Source organism: Macaca mulatta, chromosome 11 (assembly GCF_049350105.2).
Source record: "Macaca mulatta isolate MMU2019108-1 chromosome 11, T2T-MMU8v2.0, whole genome shotgun sequence".
In the NCBI taxonomy this organism is placed as follows: Eukaryota; Metazoa; Chordata; class Mammalia; order Primates; family Cercopithecidae; genus Macaca; species Macaca mulatta.
The window spans coordinates 29,728,662-29,745,416 of record NC_133416.1 but is presented as its reverse complement, the minus strand read 5'-3'; the positions used below and the strand labels follow the sequence as shown (position 1 = coordinate 29,745,416).

The following is a 16,755-nucleotide window of genomic DNA, read 5'->3' as shown; positions in this document are numbered from 1 at the left end:
GGTGATGTGCTCAAGAGAAAACAAGGGCAGTGAGAGCAGCGCTGAGGCATGGTAGAGGCCGGCCCGTAAATGCACGCTGTGGTGTTCCGCACACTTGTCCACACATTGGCTCTCAGAGTTCCCATGGCAAAAACCAACGAGGCAACATGATCACTTACTTTTTTCACAATGTTCATTGGGTTAAAAAACAAGATAAAAATGACAGTAACAGTTCCTCCTCCTCTTCTTACCCCACCCCCACCATTAGTGAACACTGTGCTACACTCTACATGCATTACTCTTTACTTTTTATTATTATTATACTTTAAGTTCTAGTGTACATGTGCATAACGTGCAGGTTACATATGTAAACATGTGCCATGTTGGTGTGCTGCACCCATCAACTCGTCAGCACCCATCAACTCGTCATTTACATCAGTTATAACTCCCAATGCCCTCCCTCCCCTCACCCCTCCATAATAGGCCCCGGTGTGTGATGTTCCCCTTCCCATGTCAAAGTGATCTCATTGTTCAATTCCCACCTATGAGTGAGAACATGCGGTGTTTGGTTTCTGTTCTTTACTCTTAACAATAGTCCCAGGAGGCAAATGCATCGTCCCTATTTCACAGATGCGGAAACCTGAGGATTAGAATGTCAAATAACTTGAGTAAGTCATATAGCTATGAAGGGAGGAAGCCAGGATTTGAACCACAAGGTCTGCCTTCAGTACGCACATGCATGAACCACCGCGCTCCACTGCCCCGCCTGGTAATCAGATCACAGACACAGGACCTCATGCTACAGAGCAGGGCTACTCCAAATGTGGTCTGCAGACCAGTGGTTTTCTTACCAGCAAACTGGTAAGATCGAATGCAGAATTTAAGAATAAGCATTTAGAGGCTTTTATAAAAATGTAACATTGCTGTGACAGCCAAACCCATGATCATTTTTCCATAATTAATTGTATTTTACAATGAACTGGTGGTGGATGGGAGAAACACCTGTTCTTCACCCAGATAGTTTAAAAAGCACTGCTGTAGGGTATAGTGAAAAAAAATCACATCACCATCCTTCTGCCTTTAACCTAATTATCCTATGGACCAAAATAACATGATCCACAGGCAGCCCTCTGTTGATATGGCTTCTAAGCTTTTGCCGAGCAAGTGTGGGGATGCTGCGACAATACCCTGGAATGCAGATCCAGTTGCCTTAAATCATCTTGCTGTGAGCAGCACTGACCAAAGGATCTGGTCAGACTGCAGGGATGAGTTCTTAACCATGTCACTTCTGCTTAGCAGAGCTGACGGCAAAATTTACGCCCTGTTCCAAGGAATCTCCTTTGGACTCACCTCCTCCCTGCCGAGTTTCCACAGCCTCTCCTCTCACTCGTATCACTGCTGTAACATTCATCACACTAGACTCTGACGATCTCTTCCTAAGTCAGTCTTCCTAGTCAGATCACAAACCCTTAAAGGGCAGAGACCTTGCCTCATTAATTTTTATATTCTCAGCACAGAACAGGAATGCAGTTGAAGCTCAGATCATGTTTTGTTGAACTAGTCCACTGATTCATGGCTTTTCCCTTAGGTCCTCCTCCCTTAGGACACTGCAAATGTGAAAATACTCAGCTAATTTTAGGGTTGCAATCAAATGACCTCAGTTGAGCCTGTAAATTTTCATTGCTGAAGGATTTAAGGAAAACATTGCAAGCCTCAGCTGTGGGTAAAAGAGAAGCTTATTTCATAACAGACTGTTACGAAAGTAAGATCTCCCATCACGCTCCCAACAGGAAGCACCAGGAGTCCAGGTTAGTGCTGCTCTCCTCTTAGCCAGCTTAACTTGACTTGGTAAAGTCCTTGTATGGTGCCCAGATAATTTCCATTACCCTGAAATATATTTTCCTTTTCCTGGCAGTGTTTGAGATCTAAACTAAGACCCTTGGTAATCCTTTGCTGACTCCCTTTTTATGATTTTTGAGCCAAATTTTACTATAATCTTCTAGATCTTTATAGATCTGCACTTGCAGAGTCTCCTCTGGAGTCTTCAGCTTGCTACTTGTCCAGGTCTTATCTTTTCCATGCAAATTTACATCATCAGCATTGATAAATAGAAAACTCTATTCCACTTCCATCACCCTGTCCCCCAAGTTGGACTGGAGTTATTCCCAAACCAGGGGTGATTTCTACTGCACATGTTGATATGGTTTGGCTCTGTGTCCCCACCCAAATCTCATGTCGAAAACTAATCCCCAGTGCTGGAGGTGGGGCCTGGTGGGAGGTGATTGGATCATGCTTGTGGATTTTCCCCTTGGTACTGTGTCGCAATAGTGAGTTCTCATGAGATCTGGTTGTTTAAAGCGTGTGGCACCTCCCCGACCCTCTCTTGGTCCTGCTCCTGCCATGTAAGATGCCGGCTCCCGCTTTGCCTTCTGCCATGAGTAAAAGCTCCCTGAGGCCTCCCAAGAGGCAGATGCCACCATGCTTCCTGCACTGCCTGTGGAACCATGATCCAATTCAACTTCTTTTCTTTATAAATTACCCAGTCTCAGGTATTCCTTCATAGCAATGCGAGAATGGACTAACACACAGGTACATATACACATTTATTACACTTTGATTTAAAATTCAAGCTCAAATTGGGGAATTGCTAAAGCCAGAAATGATGACCCACACACCAAGAGGCACTGGCAAGGACCTCCTTCCCCCAGTGTCTCACATATTTGAGGATACCCTGGAATGGCAACGTGTGATGCATTGTAAGGTACTACTGATAAATCTGAATGAAGCCTTAAGAGAAACTGCAGAGTTTAAGGAAGTTTTCTTTTTGAAGGATAGAAATCTCTCAATAACTTAATAATTAATACTATCCTTCAGAACTTTTTTTTTTTTTTTTTTTGAGACAGGCTGTCACCCAGGTTGGAGTGCAATGGCACGATTACTGCTCATTGCAACGTCCACCTCCCAGGCTCAAGCGATCCACCCACCTCAGCCTCCCAAAGTACAGGGATTACAAGCATGAACCACCATGCCCAGTTCTACTTCAGAACTTCTAAAGAACTAAGAGGTATGAAAGGCAGGTGATATTCTCTTCGTATTATATGTGAAGCAGAAATGTAAATACTTTTCAAGTTTGCATAGTGAGCTTGAGATAAAGCTTTTATCAGAACCAAGTTTCCTAACATCCAATTCAGTATTCTCCCCACACATAGACTATAGACAAATGCCAGTGAATACCCGTAAAGCTGAAAGACACATCTGGATAGAACCTCAACAGCTGACAGCAAAGCGAACCAATCAGAGACCTCAGTGACAGAGCAGATTTCACTTAACTGTGGAAGCCGTCGTCAAACTCACCTTTTAAAGATCTCAAGTGCTGAACAGCCATTCTTAAAACTGTAAGTTTGTCCAGTTTACGCGCCATGGGGTTGCACTGAGGGATCATTGCAGACAGTTCTTCAATCAGGTTATTCATTTTATCTCTCCTCCGCTTTTCGGTTTGGCTATGAGCTTCTCTAAGAGGGAAAAAGGAACTTCCTTTATATTTAACATTCGGCAGACCTCCAGACCCCCACCCGTGGCACTCAGTGGAGCAGATGCTGAGCCCACCAGGCACACACTGTTCTTCCTCCTAACTTGGGTCCCTGCAGTTGTCATTGAGGAAGAGGAAAGTGCTGCTGAGACCAGGAATAGCATTCATAAAACTCGCTGCCCTTGGTCAGTCCCTCCCTACCTCATTTTCTGAAATCTTTAAGAACGAAGACAACTGTCTGAGAGCCTAGGTGGTTTTTCTACCTGTCTCCAATATTACAGAAGAGATGGGTGCCCTTTTGTTCAAAGCTAACTATTCTCTTGCATTTGCATAAATAGTTGTCAGCATCTTAACCTCATTATTTTTATAGCTCCTTATCATGGGTCTATTAATGTGCTCAAGTATCTTCCCCCCTGAAAAAAAATCCTTTCCCTAATTCTAGTTGTTTTTTGTTCTTGCTACTGTCTTGCCCCCTCAGCAAGCTCCCTGAAAGAGTGCAGTTTCCACTCAGTCTTTCATTTCCCAGGCATTCTGTCCATCTGTAACATCAACCTTCCACAACCCCTGCCCCACTAAAATGGTCCTAGCGAAGATCGTTCTTCTCTCTTGCAATCTCTTGCTGATTCCTGCCTTGAATCTGACACTGCTGACACTTCTCATTCTCCCCTGGTTTCCACAGCCTCTCTGCCTCCTCGTCCTCCTCCACTCTCCCTGCTCGGCTCAGTCCCCTCGTCTCCTCACCCAGCTCTTACTTGATCCTTAAATATTGGTGTGTACTAAGATTCCCTGCTCAGCACCACTCTCTCCTCACTCTTTATTCACCCTGAGATCTCATTCCCTCACAAGGCTTTACAGCTACTCATAAGCTACTGGTTATTATAACCCTATCTCATTCATACTTCACTCAGCTCCTGACCTATGGAACTAGAATTACAAATCTAAACGATTCTCAAGAAATCTAAAACTCAGGAAACCCCAAACTGAATGCATTCTCTGCAATGTACCCCCATTTTCAATTCTTCCTGTACTACTCCTGATTTATTAGTCCTTCTATAGGGTTTATCTTGGTTGGTAACGCAACTGCTCATTCTAGACCAGTGGTCCAAACTGCACTCCAGGATGGCTTTGAATGCGGCCCAACTCAAATTTGTAAACTTTCTAAAAACATTATGAGATTTTTTTTTTTTTTTTTTTTAGCTCACTAGCTATCATTGGTGTTACTGTATTTTATGTGTGGCTCAAGACAATTTTTCTTCTTCCAACGTGACCCAGGGAAGCCAAAAGATTGGATACCCCTGGTTTAGACCCTTCCTCTTCACCCTAAAAAGCCAAATAATCACAAACTCCTTCGATTCTAGATCTTAAAATATTTCTTAAACATGTCTTCTCTTCCTCTCCATTTCCTCTGTCACCATCTTAATTTAGGCTCATTGCATTACCCCAGAACCTTTTAAACTGTTGTTCCTTCTTCTCCCAGTCTATCCTATGCCTTCCGGAATTATGTAGTAAAACAAATCAAGTCACCTAATCCCATTGCACAAAACTGTTCACTGCACATCCACTGCCCAAGAGGACTAGCCAGATTCCCTAATTATAGGCCAAGGTTCTCCCTGACCCGCCTCATGTCTTCATCTCCAGTTTCTCTCTTCAAGACTTTTCCCGACAGCTCCACATGTCCCACGGCAGCAACGTGTGAAGACTTGCTCGTCCTCACACACGCCATGCTGTCTCACACCTCCTCCATGCCTTCCTCTTTATCCGGCTTACAAAGTCCTTTCTGACTGCACTGTTGGAGAAATCCTATTCTTTCTTCAAAATCCAGCTCAGTTATTCTTTTGGGAAGCTTTCTCTGACTACGACATGATTAATCACTGCTCTCTCTAAGCCACCTCAGTACCTTTCATACCACTACCCCTATTTCATCAAATCTAAGAGCCACCAATTGTAAGACGCACGATTATTTAAAGCATCACAAGAGAAAGAAATGCTGCCAACTGACAGGAAGATGCCACTGATAAGAAATTTCCACAGAAGATAAAACGTAGAAGGGAAAAGTGTATCTTAGATTTCAAGAATTACATGATTTTACTCGTCACACTTTGCTGCAAATCCCTCTCCTACAACACACAGAAACTCCGGAATTTCTCTATTAGAATAGTTCAGGGGCAATCTGATGGGAAAGAGGGTAAGTGGGAGACTTCCCTGATCTGTTTTTACAAAGACTTTAAATTGGATAAAAGAAAATGTAATTTTTCCAGATAAAAGAGTAGGGAGGTGGGTAGGGAGGAACATCAACGAAGGCTGTGGGAGCTAACACACTCCCTGCCCCAACCATTCACCCTTGGCAGTGACACGCCTGGAACAAAATACGTACTGTTGGATGAAGTGGATAGGATTCAAATTAGATGTGTATTCACATAAAATTCAGTTATCTACTCATACTTTGTTCTATTTGTGAGCAATTAGATATTTTTCTTTTTCATTTTAAAGTCAAGGTCTCACTCTGTTGCCCAGGTTGCAGTGCAGTTGTATGATCACAGCTCACTGCAGCCTCAAACTCCTGGGCTCAAAGGATTCTTCTGCCTCTGCCTTCCAAGGAGCTGGGATTACAGAGCATCTCGATTAAAATGAAAGTGTTATGATTAAAAGAATATTGTAGTTACACTCTCACTAGAAGGATCACCTCTTCTTTCTAACAGTGTTCCCCATCAGCATGGACAGCAGCGATGGATAGAGACGCCTGACTCCAGGATGTACAGCAGAGGAAGGGGTGCTCTCTCTGAGCCAGGATCTGGAGAGAGATGAGAGCAGGGTGGGAGAAAGCCCACGGTGGAGAAGGTGAATGATGATGCTGGGAGCCAGGAAACCCAGGGCAAGGTGAAAGAACCAATGTCTGAACAAGGTACTTTACTTGAAGGAGCTGCACCTGAAAAGGTTTCTGGAGGCTTTCATTAAGGAAAGGCATAATTATCCAGAGGCCAGCTCTCTGCTTAATACTTCATCAGAGCTCTGGCTCCTAATTCTGTGTACAGTTACTGCCACTTTGAACCACAGCAGTATTTTGTAGAATCCTATCAGAAAACAAAATAAATGGAGAAAAAGCAAAACTCTGATAGGCCATGTTGCCAGATGGAGAAAAATATTTTGTTGTTGTTGTTGAAAAAATATGTTGAAATAATTGACAAAGAACTTACGAGGATGGGTTTCCAACAGTCAGATGCTCCTCATAAGTAACTGATTTGTTTAAGTCATGAATCAATTTTTCTTTAGTGCCTAAAGAAAATATTCTTTTTTTTGAAAAAAGCTATTCTAAGAGAAAGTTAAAGGCATGAAAGCCAAAATGTTATCCAAGTAGACAGAAAAGCAAGACAAAAGGTGCCTGATAACATTGCTTCTCAGAGCATAACAAGACAAAAAAGTCTCATCTTCAAGCCCTTCTATCTTGGCGTCACCTTTGCCTTAGGCTACAGGCTTGCCTTTGTGTACCTTTCCACTCACCATGTACCATCTCAACAAGTCAATGTACCTGAAGGCCTTCATTTTAACTTGGTGTTCACCATCTTCCACTCTACAAAAAAGCAGGATAAAATATCAAACTACATGAAATACCTTTTCTGTAGTTCTTGAGAGAGAAACAGATGTGAGATTAAGTCCAATCATCCTAATTCCTATAAAATCCTTAGCTGTAAATGCTCCCTTGAGCACCTAATGACCCGAAATGATTACTACTGTCTACAGGAACCATTCTCTTCCTAACGCTGACAGGCAACACCATTCCCATAAGGATAACAAAAGTTATGTTAACTGACAGTGAGCAATAATTAGTGTATTACTTGGATATGATCTCATGACAAACTTGAGCAATAGTAAGATTTTCATAGAATTAACATTAAAGTCATTAAGATCATTGATGGCTTAACCAAAAACTTTATGATAGCTATATTACAACAGCCTGAAAATGGATTAAGAATCCCAGACCTTTAATCAAAAGGAATTTATTCTGCCTAAAAATCCATCTGGATGGTAACAAATATTGAAAACTGGAAACTCTTGCCAATAATATTAATTTTCACATTAGTATAGTTCCTAGCATCAGAAATGTACTCATCAGACCATTACTAAAATGAAAAACATTGGTGGTGATAGAAGACTGTCAGCATTTAAAAATTATGCAGGCTGCATAGCTTTTAAAAATATGTAATCTTAAAAGATATATTTCCAAATGTATCATTTTGTGAGAGATTTGAAAAATTCCAGGAAAACCACCCATAATCCCATCTGGAAGTAATCACAGTTAATATTCTAACATGTCTCCTTCCAGCGTTTCCTAAACATGTAGATACATACAATGATTATTTAACTTAGCCATGGTGCATGGGTACCATGTGGATATTTCTGTGTGTTCTACATATAGAATAAATAAAACTCAGATCATAGTATATAATTTTCAGGTCTTGTCTTATTCATTTAACATTCTAACATGAATATTTCTGCATAGTTGCAAATATTCTTGGAGAACATGGTAGTCCATTGATTAGTTAAATCATAATTCATTCATTTGCTATTGTTGGATATTTCAACATTCTAATATTTTCAATATCATAAATAATATGGCTAAGAATATTGTGGTGTGGGCATCTCGAATTACACTCTAGGATAAATTCCTAGGAGTACAATTTATGGATAAATATTTTAAGGCTTCTGATTCATCTTAACAAATTTCCTTCTTTATAGATATTTAACAATGAACATTTTTCAGGCTTTGAAAAAAGTTTGGCCTACTTTAGAACTGTCTTACTCAGTTGAACTCTTTTGAAGTTTTAATATTTTTCCACTTAAAAAAAGAAAATGCTTATAGAAAAGTTAATCAAATTTATAAAGAGATGCTTATAAATATTCCAAATAAAAAAGACCACAAAGACTAACGCTTAATCAAGTGGTGCATTTCCTTTTCACAGTTTCAATCAAGAAGAGCTTTTATATTTATGGTACTTTATCAAAAATATTTCCACACTTGATTCTCACAGCACAGTGATGAAGTTATTACTATCCCCATTTTACAGATGAAGAAGTTGAGTAAAGTTAATGACTGTCCAAGGTCCTATAACTAGTAGGAGGCCAAGCAAAGACTATTCAACACAGGCTGGCCTTCCACCATACCTGGCCTGGTGTGCCTTCCACCATACCTGGCCATTTCTCTCACCACTGTCAGCCTGTTGTGTGGCTGGTACAAATAAAATTAAAAGTTTCTCTGAGGCAAAAGAGAGGGTCAGATTAAGTCAGCTTCTTTTCTCTTTTTAGCCATCTTAAAGGAATGAACAGAAAACAATTATACGGGTCAATAATTTTCTTCCTAATAGTCTGGAATTATATATAATTGTCCCTCAGCATCCGTGGGGGACTGGCTCCAGAACCTCCCGCAGATACCAAAACCTGTGGATGTTCAAGTCTCTTCACAGTATTTGCATATAACCTATGCACATCCTCCCATATACTTTAAATCATCTCCAGATTACTTACAATACCTAATCAATGTAAATGCTACGTAAATTGTTATACAGTATTGTTTAAAGAATAATAACAAGAAAAATAAGTCTGGATCTGTTCGGTACAGACTTGCTTTTTTTTCTGGATATTTTCAATTTTTGATTGGTTGCCCATAGATATGAAGCACTGACTACATATATGTACATTACTTCAATTTCAAAAGGTAAACTTTGACCTTTTAAGATCATGTTTTCCCTTTGATCATTGGCATTTTAGCAAATGAACTCACTGAGTGAATTTGCCTCCTTGGTGAAATTCAAATATACTGTACTTATTAAATACAAATACCCTTCTATTTAATGGCCCCTGGCAGAATAGAATAAAGGCAAGATCTTGTTAGTCAAACAGTTCATTTGTTTGTAGAACAAATCTAGATAATTAGTAAATTTGGTCTATAATCCTAACATTTTACAAATTTTTACAAATGTGTTTTAATAAGCTTCCTGATATTAATAATGTTCACATTACTGGGATACATTTTCTTAGTGCAGCACCTTACATTATAGTAATAGAATTTCAGACACAATGCAAAGTTTTCTTGAAAACTATTTTCACTGCATTTTGAATGAAATGTAGGCATTCTTTCTAAATTAACCAAAGACAAAGTTAGAGGCAGATGCAATCTCAAAATATTCCCCAGATTTGCCACTTGTCAGGCGTTCCTCTTTTTGAAACGTGCTTCCTTTGATTTCTGTGTGCCGCTCCCACTTCAGAGCCATGCCTTCACATAGTCTGGGCAGGCTTCCCCTCATCTTGTACTATCTTTAGGTCAGCGCCCCCAGAGTATATCCTCAGTCCCCAGTCTCCCCACTCCATAAGCTTCTCCCAGTGACGTCACCCACATCATCAGTTCAAGTACTTTTTGTGCATTAATGATGTCTGAGTCTCTAACTCCAGGCCAGGCCTCCACCCTGAGCTCCAAATCCTCATGTCCATCTTCCTGCTTGAAGGTTCTATAAATATCCCATTCTTAGTGTGTCCAGAACTCAACTCATCATCTTTGCCTCAATATAAGTGAATGAAAATACCACCCTCCATCTAGAAGCCCAAGTCAGAAAATGTGGGCACACTTTATATCCTCCTCCCAATGAACAATCACGAAGTCCTATTGATCCTATCTTCTGAGTGTGTCATATGTCCCTTCCTTTCCCTCCCCTTCCTGTCCAGGGCCACTCTCCTTGATTGAAGCTCAGAAAACCTCATCCTTGGCAAGAGCTATTCTCCATGGTTCTCTCTGCCTACTGGATCTTCCCCCTTCAGACCATCCTCCATGCTGTTTCCAGGGTGATTCTTTGAAAACTGTAAGACTGTACCACTCACACCTACCAGGATGGCTATAATCAAGCAATTGAAAATAATAAGGATCAGTGAGGATGTGAAGAAAATGGAACTCTTGTACACTACTCATGGGAATGTAACGTGATGCAGTCACCGTGGAAAACAGTATAGCAGTTCCTCAAAAACTGAACAGAATTATCACATAACCCAGCAACTCTCTCCTAGGCATATATCCAAAATAATGGAAAGCAAGGACTAAAGCAGGTATTTGTACATCAGTGTTCATGGCAGTATTATTCACAATAGCCAAAAAGTGGAAATAACCCATCAACAGAGGACTGGATAGATCAAATATGGTATATATACACAGTGGAATATTATTCAGCCATAAACAGCAATGAAATTCTGACACATGCTATAATATGGATGAAACTTGAAGACATTATGCTAAGTGAAATAAGTCAGACAAAAGAACAAACATCATATAATTCCACTTTGTTTTTTTTTTTTTTTGAGATGGAGCCTCGCTCTGCCACCCAGGCTGGAGTGAGGTGGCACGATCTTGGCTCACTGCAACCTCTGCCTCCTGGATTTAAGCAATTCTCCTGCTTCAGCTTCCCAAGTAGCTGGGACTACAGGCACCTGCCACCACACCTGGCTAATTTTTTGTATTTTAGTAGAGACAGGGTTTCACCATGTTGCACAAGCTGGTTGCAAACTCCTAAGCTGAGGCAATCCACCTGCCTCGGGCTCCCACTTATGTGAAATATCTAGAATAAGCAAATTCATAGAGCCAGAAAATGCCCTAGAGGTTAGCAGGGGATCAGGAGAGAGGAGAATGGGAACGCTGTTGTTTATGGGCACAGAGTTTTTCTTTGGGGTGATTCAAAAGTTTTAGAAATAGAGGTGATGGTCTATAATACTGACTCTAATTGATGCCAATTAATTGTACACTTAATAGTGATTCAAATGGCAAATTTAATGTTATTTATATATATGTGTTTGCGCATATATGTGTGTGTGTATCTACCATAATAAAAAAGTGAAAAAGTGCAGAGGCAATCAATTCTTTAAAAAATATAAATCTGATCAAGTTCTTCTCATGCTTAGAATTCTTCATTTTCCTACTGCATTCAAGACAGTTTTCAGATTCTTCAGTTCAGCAGATCTTTCATGACTCAGTTCGTGTTTATCCCTCAAATCTCATAGCTCACCTCCCTCTAAGTGCACCCTCTGCTCTATGGTGACAACCACTCATTTCCTGATCAGGAGTGTGCAACTACATACCTGTATGCCTGTACGGTTGTTCTTTCCACCTAAAATATCTTTTCCACTCCTGCTCTGTAGACTCACTTCTTCTTTTCTCTTTTTAAATATATTTTTATAGAGATAGGGTCTCACTCTGTCACCCAGTCTGGAATGCAGTGGCGTGACCATAGCTCACTGCAGCCTCGAACTTCTGGGCTCAAGTGATCTTCCCACCTCTGCCTCCCAAAGTGCTAGGATTACAGGCATGAGCTATCACACCTGGCTGTAGACTTATTTCTATTTTTCATTTAAAACTTAGCTTAAGTCAACTTTTCCAGGAAGCATTTAAATCTTACTTAAATGCCTAACTTTATTTGCTGACATAGTACCCAGGGTCTCTATTATAGCAGTTATGATGATGTAAAATAATTGTTTGTATCTTTTCCACTTGCACAAGTTTCCTGTACCTTTGTGTCTCTATCTCTCCTAGTCTACTGACTGTCACATAGTAGCAACCCAATAAATGTTTAATGACTACATTCCACAGATTCATCAAAGACCCTTTTAAAGAACCAGCTCTCCAGCCAGGTGCGGTGGCTCATGCCTATAATCCCAGCACTTTGGGAGGCCGAGGCGGGTGGATCATGAAGTTGAGATTAAGACCATCCTGGCCAACATGGTGAAACCCCATGTCTACTAAAAATACAAAAATTAGCCGGGCGTGGTGGCGGGCGCATGTAGTCCCAGTTACTCGGGAGGCTGAGGCAGGAGAATCACTTCAACCCAGGAGGCAGAGGTTGCAGTGAGCCAAGACTGCGCCACTGCACTCCAGCCTGGCGACAGAGTGAGACTCTGTCTCAAAAAAAAAAAAAAAAAAAAAGAACCAGCTCTCCATTCAAAACCAACAGTGCCACAGAAAGGGTGGACATTCTCACATATTCTTCGTTTTTAAAAATATCCAGCACTCTGAGGCTACGTGAGTGAAATCAGCCTCACCTATTGACTGGCTTTCCTGCACTGAGTCCTGGGGAAGGACACTATATAGTCAGCACCACGTACTTTGACATCTATAATTTCATTAAAGGGAACAGAAGCTGGTAGGATAAAGGAAGGATTGGGGCAGAAAGGAGAAGCTCTGGGATAGATGATGAGCAAATCAGCGGGACATGTATTACGTTTTCACTGCCACTCTATGCCCTCTTCAAGCAGGGGAGGGAGTATGTCAAAAACGGTCCAGGACTTACCTGCTGCCACTGGAGGCTGATATTTCTATCCTTGTTGAAAGAAGATAGGTAAGGGGATTCTCAGAAATCTTTTCCACCACTTTTTCTGTCATGATTCCTGACCTGGAAGGAAGGAGGCCTTGGGTCACCCCCTACCCAGATGTTCTGGGAATGGACAGCAAGCCTGTCCTCAAGTGGAGAAAGCAGCCCACTCTGTCCAGCTACCCAGTGACAGGAAGCTGGGTGAAGTGGAGAAAATACCACATCTGGAATCAGGCATTCTAACAAGCTGTGTGATGCTGGGCAAACTGCTTGACATTTCTGAGTTCTAGCTTCTTCCTCTTCTAAAATGTGAATAGTTACCTAAATAATCTTCAGTGTTGCTTGCTGACAAAAAAATGTCGGTACTGTCAGTACTTTGCATGTTTCTTACATTTTTGCTAGCACTGACCCCACTTTCCATTTCACCCCCAAACCACTGCAAGGTCTCATCTGTGCCCCGCCATGTGGCACGAAGCTGGGCTACCTCTATATTCACTGTTCCCACTTCAATTGCTGAAATCATATTTAGACACCGAGAAAGAACAGTGGTGCTTATGATTCTGAATAAGGAAGCAAATAAAAAGAACTAACAGTCACTTTTAGCTCAAGTTAAGTGGGGGCTATTGACTGATAATTTAGGATAGAAAACAGCTAGAGAGTCTAAAAAGACTGTCACTTTATCAACTATAGTTTTCAGAAGCATCCATGTTAATGGAAGAGACTAAGGGAATAGAGACAACCAAAAACAGTAGAAAACCTTCCAATCCTTTATATGTGGCGTAGGAAGTGCTTTAGTATTTACTCTATTGTCTTGGGAACTGAAGCTAAATTATAAAGTGTATTGGGAAGAACTGAGTTAAAAAGAGCTAGCATGTGCCCACTTTGTAAATAAGAGCTGAATATCATCCCCCAACAACAACAACAAAAAAGAGCCAGGATGTTTTATTATGTCCTTATGTTGACCTCCAACTCCCAACGCAGGATTTTTCCCTTCATTCATGATGGAGAACTGTCATCAACTCTCACATTTATGTAAAGTACCAGCCTATGATGAGTTGCTCTAGATGGCTATCTTTATTTTTCCTTAATATTTTCTAAATTTTATACCTATTTATTTAGAGATGGGGCCTTGCTGGTCTCAAACATCTGGGCTCAAATGAACCTACCTCAGCCTCCCGCGTAGCTAGTACTGCAGGCGTGTGCCACTGTACCTGGCTTGCCCTGATGTTTTCACCATATAAGCTCCAGCTTTGGGGAAGTCATTAAAGAATATTTAGGACTGAAGCTGCAGGGGTAACAAAAATAAATAAGTGGGTATTCTTAACATTGACTTTATTATCAATTTGACTTAATAAATATGGAAAGCACGAGTTTTATATGATTAAACTGACTACAGATAACCAAGGGTTGGTTATTCTATACATGATGAGTAAGGTGAGAAGTAGTCATTATTATTTTAAGTCAAACATCCAAGGTGTTCTCCTCATGTTTATAAGGATTTCAGTAAGGAAGGCAAGTATCTTGCCATGACCATAAACATTAACCAAATAAAAGTCATGTTCCTATGTCTCTTTCAGACTCTAGCTGACTCTTCTAGATACCTTTCTTCAGAGCTGGATGGAAAAGTTCCAAGTCAGTCATTGACAAAGGTAGCAGTTGGGTAGATAAGTACTCTCCTGTCTCCAAATGTTACCATGAACTTGGAATTAAAATTAAAGATTTTAAAAGGAATATTTTCCTCTTCTCCCTAGAGTCAAAGCTCTCACTGGGTTAGAGGAACAAAGTCACTTACTGGGATGGGTCTGAATCACTTGCTTTGCGTTTTCGTGGAAACTCTGTCATGTGTGAGCTGAAGGACCCCATAGCTGTTGGTCCTGTCCTTGGACTCACGCGGCTGGAAACCACAGGAGCAATGCGCTGGTTCTCCTCTCTCAACACTTTACCTACGGGCAGCAGAGTACAACAAGACATTTATTTTAAACATTAACTTTTACTTTGTACATATCCATATCACACATTTTAAATGACTTTTCTATCTTGATATTTAAAAAATACCAGCTAAGGCCAGGCACGGTGGCTCATGCCTGTAATCCCAGCACTTTGTGAGGCTGAGGCGGGTGGATCACCTGAGGTCAGGAGATAAAGACCAGTCTGCCCAACACAGCGAAACGCCATCTCTATTAATGTACAAAAATGAGCCAGGCGCAATGTGGGCATCTGTAATCCCAGCTACTCAGGTGGCTGAGGCAGGAGAATCCCTTGAACCTGGGAGGTAGAGGTTGCAGTAAGCTGAGATCATGCTACTGTACTCCAGCCTGGGCAACAGAGCAAGACTCTGTCTCAAAAAAAATGTGTATATATATATATAATATATATACACACATATTATATCTGTATATACACACTATATATATACACACACATATATATATCAGTCAAAACCAACATAATATAGAATGAAAGACTAATTGTGTACACTCAAGTATTAATTAAATAAGCATTTCTTAGTTCATGCTTTTAAGGCTTTCCTCCTATATTGTAAAAGAAATTTGAATATGGTAGAAAATGCAGAAAACACAGAAAAATAGAAAGGAAGCGGGAAAAACCATTTTTCCCCCAATGTTACATCAATTAATGTTACAATGCTTTTGAGATACTTCTTCCTAGAATTTTTTTCTATAGTTATCATTAAGGTAATTGAAATCATACAGTATACAGTAGTCCCCTCTTATCTGCAGTTTGCTTTCTGTGGTTTCAGTTATGCACAACTTTGGTCTGAAAATATTAAGTGGAAAATTCCAGAAATAAATCATTCATAAGTTATCAACTGCACATGGTTCTGAGTAGCATGATGAAATCTCACACCACAGGTCATCCCTCTATCTAGCATATCCACGCTGTATATGTCACCTGCCCGTGAGTTGCTTAGTGGCTGGCTAGGTTATTAGAGCCACTGTTGCAGTACCACAATGCTGGTGTTCAAAGAACCCTTATTTTGCTTAATAGTGGCCCCAAAGCACAAGAGTAATGATTCTGGCACATTGTTATAATTGTTCTATTTTATTATTAATTATTGTAGTTAATCTCTTACTATGCTAAATTTATAAATTAAACTTTTATCATAGGTATGTATGTGTAGGAAAAATTCATATATGTAGAGGTTGGTATTATCTGCAGTTTCAGGCATCCACTGGGGAGTCTCAGAACATATCCCCCATGGGTAAGAGGGACTGACTGTAGTCAGATTTATGCATCATTGTGACATAATAACTTTCCAGTTTTATTATAAATTCTTTATAAATGACTCTAATGGATGTATAATACATTATCACATAGCTATGTCCAGTTATTTAACCACTCTCCTATTGTTAGAACCGACATTTAATTTTATTTTATTTGCCAGTACAAATATGTATTTTGGTACATAAAGCTTTTTATCTGCTTCTGGTTATTTTGGACAGTATCCCAGAAATGGGTTAACAAGGTCAAGAGACACCAATATTTTTAACTCTGAATTGCTAAGTGTGATTTTTAAAAATCCTTGTTGTTTCAAGTGAGGTTTATTAAATGTTTTACAAAATATAAAAATCAGAATCACTGAACCAAAATAACCTATAGTCTAAATTTGAGCCTCTGTAATTAACTATATTTCTCACATTAATATGCATATAAAAAGTTTAAGGTAATTTGTACCCAATAACACAGATTGAAAATATGTAACAATATTTACAAGGAGAATGTAATAAGTCTACAATAGTGGAAGATTTTTAACACATCTTTGACAATAACTGATAGATCAAGTAGTAAAAATAATGATATAGAAGATTTATCTAGCACAATCGGCAAGCTTCATATAACACACATATATGGAGCACTATGCCTAGCAGCTTGAAACACCAGTGTTCATTG

At 40.1% G+C, this 16,755-nt stretch overlaps 1 protein-coding gene across 12 annotated transcripts in view; it reads right to left on the bottom strand.

The window, feature by feature from the left end:
* ARNTL2 (aryl hydrocarbon receptor nuclear translocator like 2) overlaps positions 1-16,755 on the bottom strand; it is a 69,626-nt gene that overhangs the window by 25,355 nt on the left and 27,516 nt on the right. For 3 of the 12 annotated variants that reach the window (XM_077953761.1, XM_077953757.1, XM_028829355.2), the window contains exons 2-6: positions 14,639-14,789; positions 12,826-12,927; positions 7,035-7,076; positions 6,192-6,299; positions 3,334-3,491 (exon numbers count right to left, since the gene is read on the bottom strand). In XM_077953761.1, coding sequence (XP_077809887.1) covers positions 3,334-3,491; positions 6,192-6,299; positions 7,035-7,076; positions 12,826-12,927; positions 14,639-14,709 — 481 coding nt within the window. In that variant the 5' untranslated portion in view covers positions 14,710-14,789. The remainder of the gene's footprint in view (positions 1-3,333; positions 3,492-6,191; positions 6,300-7,034; positions 7,077-12,825; positions 12,928-14,638; positions 14,790-16,755) is intronic. The other 9 variants (XM_077953765.1, XM_077953764.1, XM_002798503.4 and 6 more) reach the window with 5 other exon arrangements.